Source organism: Tribolium madens, unplaced genomic scaffold, assembly GCF_015345945.1.
Source record: "Tribolium madens isolate multiple individuals breed KSU strain unplaced genomic scaffold, Tmad_KSU_1.1 Scaffold_3;HRSCAF=73;Tcas5.2_LG2, whole genome shotgun sequence".
Lineage (NCBI taxonomy): Eukaryota > Metazoa > Arthropoda > Insecta > Coleoptera > Tenebrionidae > Tribolium > Tribolium madens.
In genome coordinates this window covers 238,025-246,264 of record NW_025401006.1, presented here as the reverse complement: position 1 = coordinate 246,264, position 8,240 = coordinate 238,025, and the positions used below count along the sequence as shown (strand labels likewise).

Here is an 8,240-nt window from a genome sequence, read left to right as displayed (position 1 = left end):
AATGAAATGTACTTCTCCTGAATTCAGGGAAGTTGTTGAATGAGCAACATTAAATTAAAAACGTAGGTTGTTCCCAACCCGAAAACTAATAAGGATGTGACCACTTCCCAACCTCTGAACTCCCATGAACTTGAAACACTTTACAACTTTTAACATGCAAAATAATTTGATTATTACTTTATGATTGTGAATAAAAAACCAAAAAATGTATGCTAAAAGGGAGGAACCATAGGACTAAGACTTTTAGTGAAATTACAAAATTGAAATCATAGTCAAAGTAAAATTGATTTTTATAAATTGATAAGTATTACATTTGCCATTTCTTTTTAAAATGCATGCTTTTAATTTTGTCAGGAATATTTTAATCTATTATTTTAGAAAGCAAAAATTAAAATCGCTATCTCAAAGTGTTCCAAAGATCCGAAGCTATGACGACTCAAACAGGATTCGTTTTTTTTTCTAGACACTCGGTATATTAGTAGTTTTTACATTCTAATTCTAATATACAATATGGATTATAACAACGCCTCAAGCCATAACTATTCAAGTAACGTGAAGATGATATTTGTCTTATATTTACGTTTTTATGAAAATTCCGTATATAAACATAAATGGAAAAAATATTTAAGAAATTACGGTCAAAAGGCTAAGTTTAAACCCCTATAATTTCGAAATTCTTATGCAGGGTGATTCAAATATGTCGGACCAAGTCTCCAATGGTGACAGAAGACTTTCAGCTAAGCATAAAAATGAATTCAGATTTTTGTGTCAAGTTGAACTGTCAATTTTCAAATTATCATGTAGGCATCTTAGTTTTTTATATACGAAGTTGTTAGATTTAATTTATTGTTGAATTTGCTAATTTGTGAAATGTTTTGGATACCATAAGACACAAGGAATTGGTGATTTTTTTTAACAAGTATCTGTTTGTTCAGTCTTAAAAAGTCTACCGTTTACGCTAACTAAATTTAAGATTACATTAATCGGAACGGCCAAAAACTCAAAATCTACTCTTTGAAGAGTAGATCTTGTGAAAAAAGGCTCAAACAATTTTTTGTCACGGGAACTAAACTTAAATGGGTGTCCTTTATCACCACTCAAGAGATGGTCCGAACTTTTTGAATCAGCCTGTAGATAAAATTTAAAAAAAATTTTTTTTGCATGTTCCCGGTATTTTATCTTATTTGGCGTTTTCCTCCGGAGCGTGAATTCTAATTATTGTTTCTAAACAAATCTGTATATGAAACATGAATAGGTTTTCTAAGATTATAATTATAAATAACATTAAAATATCTTTTTCTCTCAATACATCAAAAACATCAAAGAGATGTTTTTAAAACTACTTCCCCATTTATTAATTCTTAACATTAAAACATATTTTCAGTTTTTTTCTTTTCTAATAAAAAAAAATCGTTAAATGGGAACATCCACTTTTACCATTAATACTGATTGAAATAGTGTTCTGTAGAAAGGCTATAAAAAGTTAAAAAAATAACCACATGAAATAAAATTTATTGATTACATTCCACACCATTTGTGCTGAAAATTCGCGCACGATTAAAGAACATTGATTCAAACAAAATGTAATTCAAACCTACGCATTAATTTAATCCTATTTTTATTGATACCACGTGTGCGACATTCCAAGATCTAAGTTTGTCATTATGCAAAAGTGCGGTTTAAATTTTTCAAAAACTAACTGTTTTAGCTTCGCCAAATTTTCACCTACCAAAACGTTTTCGTATCCACTATTCGAAATAAGTAAAAAAGTCAAAAATTTTGCAATATGTGAATTCCTTCTGAATTTCCACGTCGGCGCTACAGAGCGCTGGTGCGCCAAATATTGATTTACTCGGGCGTGTATGTGCGAAGTGGTCACATTTCCAAAGTCACCCAAATTTTGCAAAAAACTAGAGTCATGTAATTACCGAAAAGTGCCGGTAATCCAGTTACTATTGTCTCAAAGATGACTTCAACTGAAACAACCGAAAACCAGTTGACTCCTCAAACCCCTGTGCTAACTGTTGCATGTCGGATTTTGCGATCACCATCGCACGAATCGGTGACCACGGACTTATCCTTGTTCTCAGTGTCTTCAGTAGCGTCCGACGCACAAGTGGGGCGCCGCCTTCTTAGCTTCGGCAAGTGTGATAGCCAATACATCAGGGGGCACAGTCCCAATCCCGATAGCAGGCTCCAGGGCAGGTTAGTACATGAATGACAAAATGAAAACAAACCGGCAAAGAAATTGCAAAGTGTGACTACAATACTTTCTAATGTGTGTCCTTCATAGTTTATAAGCATGACATAATATCAGTGCAGCCTTCGTTATTTTTACGGTTTTCATTAACAGTAACTATTCTCACTCAAAGAATGCCTTTTCTTCGGCGCAGGCCGGCAGATATCCCCGAAATCCTCTGGTTTGAAGAAGAGACTGAATTGATAAGAAGCTGTGCGGCCTTGTCATCTGCTGTAGGTCTTCAGAAGAGTTTCAGTACTAGCGACATAAGTCAATTACCCTCGCCCGAAGATGGTTCAAACGTGCCAGGACTCAGAAGTGCCGTCTCAGAACTTGCTCTTAACACTTTACAACGGTCTGGATTTCTCCTGGAAAATGCACGCCTGGACCACACATCCAGATCGTGTTCCACATGGGTGGCCGTTGGTGACATCGCTTCCACTTCACAATTGCCCTCACCTCATGGGGGGCAAAGCGCTGCGACTACTCAGCCTCAAACAGCAACGCCGCCGCCTCCACCGGTCTTTACAGCAGCTGATTTCATCCGCTCCGTCAATAAAAAGGTTGGTAGAAATATAAAGCATACCATCCTTGCCAATCTTATATTGTAGGTGCGGCAAAATTACATCAGACGAAGACTTCTCACGACTTACAAGGCTCTTGAGCGGCTCTCTCAAAGCGAATTTAATTTAGATAGGCTAGAAATAACTCCATCTACAGCAACGGCCAGTGTAAACACAGAGTGTGGACAAAATTCCTCCTCTGGGCCAGTCCGTCTAACAGTGCCAGGTTCAAGTCCGTCGGCCAAAGCGAATCCTCCGCCTCCAAATAGTACTAACGCAGCGGTTCTTCGAGCTGCAAAACAAAGAGCTAGCAAAAATTTACCTTTGACAATACGAGATGTCGAGCGAGAAAGAGGGAAACCCTTGTCAAAGTATGAAAGAAATATGATGATTTTCAACTGGCTGCATACGCTTGATGATAATGTCTTTGTTGAAGGTATTCAGTAAAATGTTTAATATACTTCATGGTGCTCTTATATGTTTGGGCATTTTGTTTCAATTAGCTAACTATTCAAAAAAATGTCACATTTTGTGGATCACTGTAACATCATATCAATAAAATCCATTTTGTTTTGTCTATTCAGTCTTTTATTTAATTGAAACACATTCATACAAAATTATTTTTATTACTAAAAATTTACAATAGAACAGATAACTGGTTTACAGTCACAGTATCACTATCAGTAACATGTAATTAAAAATAAAACTTATTATGAACGCACACTTTTCCTAATTAAAGAGACGATAAGGAGATACAAGATCCGTCTTTTTAACTAGAATCTCATTTACTCGCCAAACGTACAACAACAGAAAACGGTACGCAACTTCGGCTTCATCACAAATAGTCACTAAAGTCTGTACAAAAACATTTAACTTTATTTAATTTTTATCTTCTTTCTTTTCTTTTGTTTCCTCTGACTGTTGTTCTGAAGAACCGCTGCTGCTACTACCACCACTGCCTTCACGATCTGCTGCCATCTAATAACAATAAACCAGAAAATAAACCAAATAATCAAAAAAAAAAAAAGAAGAAATTACCTTTTTGTAAGCCATTTCAAACAATTTAAGTGATGACTGTTGAAGTGTGCCTGTGACTTTACGAATTTCTTCGGGATCGGTTTCGTCTTTCTTCGCCAACATTTCTCTAACTTTAGCGATCTCTTCTTTCAATTTATCACACTAAAACAAAGATTTTACGATTTCAACACAATACAATTAAAGTCATTTACCTCTTCTTTAGGCAATTGGTCTTTGTATTCTTCCATTTTGGTCTCAGTATCGTGCACAATTCCTTCAGCTTGATTGACAGCTTCAACTCGTTCCTTTTTAATCTTATCTTCTTTGGCGTATTCTTCTGCTCTGCGCACCATATTTTCGATTTCTTCTTTGCTCAAACCACCAGATGATTGGATCACAACTAAAAAATAAAAGCATTTGGAAGAACAACCCAGAATAAGACAATAAAATTACTTTGTTGTTCCTTTCCTGTTCCCTTGTCTCTGGCCGACACATGAACGATACCGTTGGCATCAATATCGAAAGTTACTTCAATTTGAGGAACTCCTCTAGGTGCTGGTGGAATTCCAACAAGTGAGAATTGTCCCAAAAGTTTATTATCTGCAGCCATTTCACGTTCACCTTGGTGTACTTTAATTTCGACTTGTGTTTGGCCATCAGCAGCGGTCGAGAAAACTTGACTTTTCTTTGTCGGAATGGTTGTATTTCTCGAGATTAGTCTAGTGAAAACACCTCCCAAAGTCTCAATACCAAGAGACAGCGGTGTAACATCCAACAAAAGGACATCGGTGACGTCACCAGCCAAAACACCACCTTGAACTGCAGCCCCGACAGCTACAGCTTCATCGGGATTGACAGCACGACTTGGTTGTTTGCCGAAAATATCTTGAACAGTGCTTTGGACTTTCGGCATTCTTGTCATACCTCCAACGAGCAATACTTCGCCAATTTCGTTCTTGGCAACTTCCGCATCTTTTAGAGCTTTCTGACACGGCTGAACTGTGCGTTTGACCAATTCACCAACAAGACTTTCAAACTTCGAGCGAGACAATTTGAGATTCATGTGTTTTGGACCTGACGCGTCCATTGTCAAATACGGTAGATTGATGTCCGTTTGCATGGAAGACGACAATTCGATTTTAGCTTTCTCGGCCGCCTCTTTGAGACGTTGCATGGCCATGGCGTCTTTAGTCACGTCAATTCCCTGCTCTTTTTTGAATTCAGAGACCAAATGATTGACAAGCACGTTGTCGAAGTCTTCACCACCCAAGAAGGTGTCACCATTGGTCGATTTTACTTCAAAAACGCCTTTTTGGATTTCGAGAATTGAGATATCAAAAGTACCTCCACCCAAATCGTAAACAGCAATTCTAGATTATTCAAACACAATTTTGAAAAATTATCAAAAACTAATAATTAAAACTTACATTTTGTCCTCAGTTTTATCCATACCGTAGGCCAAAGCCGCAGCCGTTGGCTCATTGATGACTCTCAAAACGTTCAAACCAGCAATCTGCCCAGCATCTTTCGTTGCCTGTCTTTGCGAGTCATTAAAGTACGCTGGGACAGTGATAACAGCATTCTTAACTTTAGTATTTAAATAAGCTTCAGCTGTTTCTTTCATTTTTGTCAAAATAAAGGCACCGATCTGACTAGGCGAATACATTTTTCCGTCACTTCCTTGTATCCAAGCATCACCATTGGAAGCTTTGACGATTTTGTATGAAACGTTATTCCTAAAGACGTAAGAAATTATTTTGCTTGAAAAGTGTGACAAATGAGATTGACTCACATGTCTTTTTTGACTTCACTATCATCAAATCGTCTACCAATTAGACGTTTTGTGGCATAGAATGTGTTGGCTGAATTAGTTACTGCTTGCCGTTTTGCCGGCATTCCCACCAACCGTTCACCATCTTTGGTAAACGCAACAACTGAGGGAGTTGTGCGAGAACCTTCAGAATTTTCAATTACTTTTGCTTGTTTGCCTTCCATGACGGCAACACATGAGTTTGTGGTACCCAAATCGATGCCAATGACGGCACCTTTGACTCCCTCAGACCTAAATTAGTCATATAACTTTGACGCTCGTTTAAAATGTATTATACTTACTTAAAACGAGTCTGGATGTCATATTTCGGGTGTAAAGTGTACGAGGAAGTCTGAAATAAAATAAAATTTTAGACACAACGTGAAGGTGACGCAACACCTTGGAAGAAACCGGCCACATAACCTCACTTACGTAAAACCGATAAAAAGCATTTTTACAACAAAAATTCAAGACTTTTTGTATTAATCATTAATAGTCTAACAAATCTACAATCGTTTGAACAAGATTATTAGAAGTAAACTTATATAGAATTATAATATCTTAAAGTATAAAATAAAAGACTCACGTTGTTTGTCAAGTAGCTGAAGTTCCTTTTCCCCACAACCTTGTAACTAAATTTCGAGCATTCAACGGCTTTGCGACTGAGAACACGAGCTGCGGCCAACATTTTTTTCGAAATTTAGCAAAATTCTTCTCAAAAAACTCCTTTGAACTTCACGTGCGTCAAAAAACAGTGACGGTGACAGAGAGAGGGCACTGATTAAAAAGAGCAAGTGTTATCTCGGCAGGTTGCCACGTCTCCATTAACTTAAAACAATTTTTCAATTTTTATAATTTAAACACAAAATACTTTAATATTTAATAAACATGTCTACAAGAACCACAATTTTGGTCTCTTATGCGTTGTATTTAAATTTATTTTAAATTAATATTAAGTAAAGGCGTACTAAATGTGATCTGGCAATGCAGCATCAATCCAGAAAACTCTAGAAATTCCACTTCAGGTAGCGGTAAATTTGAATCGTATTAGATCAAACGCACGCATAAAAATTCATTTCAGAAAAAAATATAGTTTTCTGATAATGCTTTCCTTGTAACTTCTAGTTGGATCTTATTGGTCTTAAAAAAATCTAAATTCGATGTCTTCCCAAAAACACCAAATTATATTTTTACGATTTATCCACACCCGCGGATGACCACCTTGTAGTCGAAAGACGCGTTGTATTAAGATGTTAAAAATAAAATTTAGTGTTTTTGAAAAAACAAGTTAGCTTCGTTTCTAAACTTAAATTTTTAAGATGCGGGAATTTTTCTTATTTTATAACACAGGCACCTACAGGATGCGCCCCAAAGAAAAATGCGATATAAGGTAAGATACCAGGAACATGGAAAAAATGTTAAAAAAATTTTATCTATAAAAATTTCGAAATTATGAGGGTTTAAAGGTTGCACTTTCACTGTATTTATTTCTGTTGGAATAATAATTTTCAAAGTTTTTTTACTATAGGCTATTAAAAGAGGAAACAAGGAAGCTGTATCCTAAATTGTAACTCTGTTCAATGTTACTTGTCGCTTTTATTGGCAAAAGTTTTGTCCCTTTACTAAATAATTGTAAAAAAACATATACAAGATCATCAGTATCATTAAATAGATATAAAAAATGTCAAATGTCAAAAAATATATGTCAAAATTTTTTGACAGATAGAATTTTTTAAACATTTTTTTCATGTTCCTGGTATCTTACCTTACTTGAAAATTTTCTCTGGGGCGCAAGTTCTGGCGCATCCTGTATAGATAAAAGTATTTCCAAAAATCTCCCTATTTTCTGCCATCACAAGAGTGTTCCCGTTTAACGATTTTTTTGATTTTTTGGAGAAAACCCATCGAAAGGGCTTTCTATCGAAAAAAAATGGTGAATAATTACCTCATTTGACAATTTTAAATTAATAAAATAAGCAAATTAATTCTAAACTAATAATTAAAAAAATTCTGTATCAATAAAAAAGGAAATATGAATTACGGATACCTAAAGACTAGGATACGACACGATGTAAAACAAAACGTCCCCGTTCTCGATAGTTCCGTTAGCGAGGCCAGATAGCGCAGTTGTTCCTTTCCCCCTTCAAGTTTTATTTTAATTGTTAAAGTTGCGTTCCGAGCTCATCACGAAGATTTTCCGAACTTAACCGAAGTGGTTGTTTCAATTGAACTTTACGCTACACTAATTATTTTTTTAGTAAAATGCTTAGTTTATGAAAAAAACCGCTTGGTTCCATACTTTTTATTCACCTGGTATAAAAAAATCGTTAAAGCTCTAAGGAGTAGCTGTCAGTTCAACATTTTTTTTACACTCGAAAACTCTTTCGATAAATTTTGTTTTCTGTAAAAAAAATGTTAAAATGGATTAAAGGAAAATCTTCAATGACTCCAAACGATGATGAATGATATAGCGATATAACCTCCAGACAACTTGTTAAAGAAGTTTCAAATTATGTTAACACCCGAGTGCGTCAAGTTAGTTAAAATCTGGAACATGATTTATTTTAATTTATGATCATTTTTTGGTGGGCGGTAAAACGAAATATCCTGT

General features: G+C 35.6%; 2 protein-coding genes across 2 annotated transcripts; one reads left to right on the top strand and one right to left on the bottom strand.

Moving 5' to 3' along the window:
* The first annotated feature begins 1,633 nt into the window (after positions 1 to 1,633).
* LOC123007006 lies at positions 1,634 to 3,381 on the top strand. Its single transcript, XM_044402005.1, has 3 exons — positions 1,634 to 2,205; positions 2,394 to 2,802; positions 2,851 to 3,381. The coding sequence occupies exons 1-3, from the start codon at positions 1,967 to 1,969 to the stop codon at positions 3,247 to 3,249; spliced, it is 1,047 nt and encodes a 348-aa protein (XP_044257940.1). The 5' UTR covers positions 1,634 to 1,966; the 3' UTR covers positions 3,250 to 3,381.
* Positions 3,382 to 3,412: 31 nt separating this feature from the next.
* Positions 3,413 to 6,418, bottom strand: LOC123007005 (heat shock 70 kDa protein cognate 5). The gene is made up of 8 exons (XM_044402004.1): positions 6,216 to 6,418; positions 5,932 to 5,981; positions 5,612 to 5,881; positions 5,247 to 5,555; positions 4,273 to 5,189; positions 4,032 to 4,219; positions 3,841 to 3,981; positions 3,413 to 3,780 (listed from the first exon to the last, which is right to left on the bottom strand). The coding sequence occupies exons 1-8, from the start codon at positions 6,315 to 6,317 to the stop codon at positions 3,682 to 3,684; spliced, it is 2,076 nt and encodes a 691-aa protein (XP_044257939.1). The 5' UTR covers positions 6,318 to 6,418; the 3' UTR covers positions 3,413 to 3,681.
* Positions 6,419 to 8,240: the final 1,822 nt, after the last annotated feature.

What these genes read in the sequence shown, in the direction of transcription:
- LOC123007006 (XM_044402005.1), top strand. Translation starts at nt 1,967, where the DNA reads ATGACTTCAACTGAAACAACCGAAAACCAGTTGACTCCTCAAACCCCT. An exon ending in GATAGCAGGCTCCAGGGCAG is followed by an intron (nt 2,206 to 2,393) that starts GTTAGTACATGA and finishes TCTTCGGCGCAG; the next exon opens with GCCGGCAGATATCCCCGAAA. An exon ending in TCCGCTCCGTCAATAAAAAG is followed by an intron (nt 2,803 to 2,850) that starts GTTGGTAGAAAT and finishes CTTATATTGTAG; the next exon opens with GTGCGGCAAAATTACATCAG.
- LOC123007005 (XM_044402004.1), bottom strand. Translation starts at nt 6,317, where the DNA reads ATGTTGGCCGCAGCTCGTGTTCTCAGTCGCAAAGCCGTTGAATGCTCG. An exon ending in GACATCCAGACTCGTTTTAA is followed by an intron (nt 5,882 to 5,931) that starts GTAAGTATAATA and finishes TGACTAATTTAG; the next exon opens with GTCTGAGGGAGTCAAAGGTG. An exon ending in AGTGAAGTCAAAAAAGACAT is followed by an intron (nt 5,556 to 5,611) that starts GTGAGTCAATCT and finishes TTACGTCTTTAG; the next exon opens with GAATAACGTTTCATACAAAA.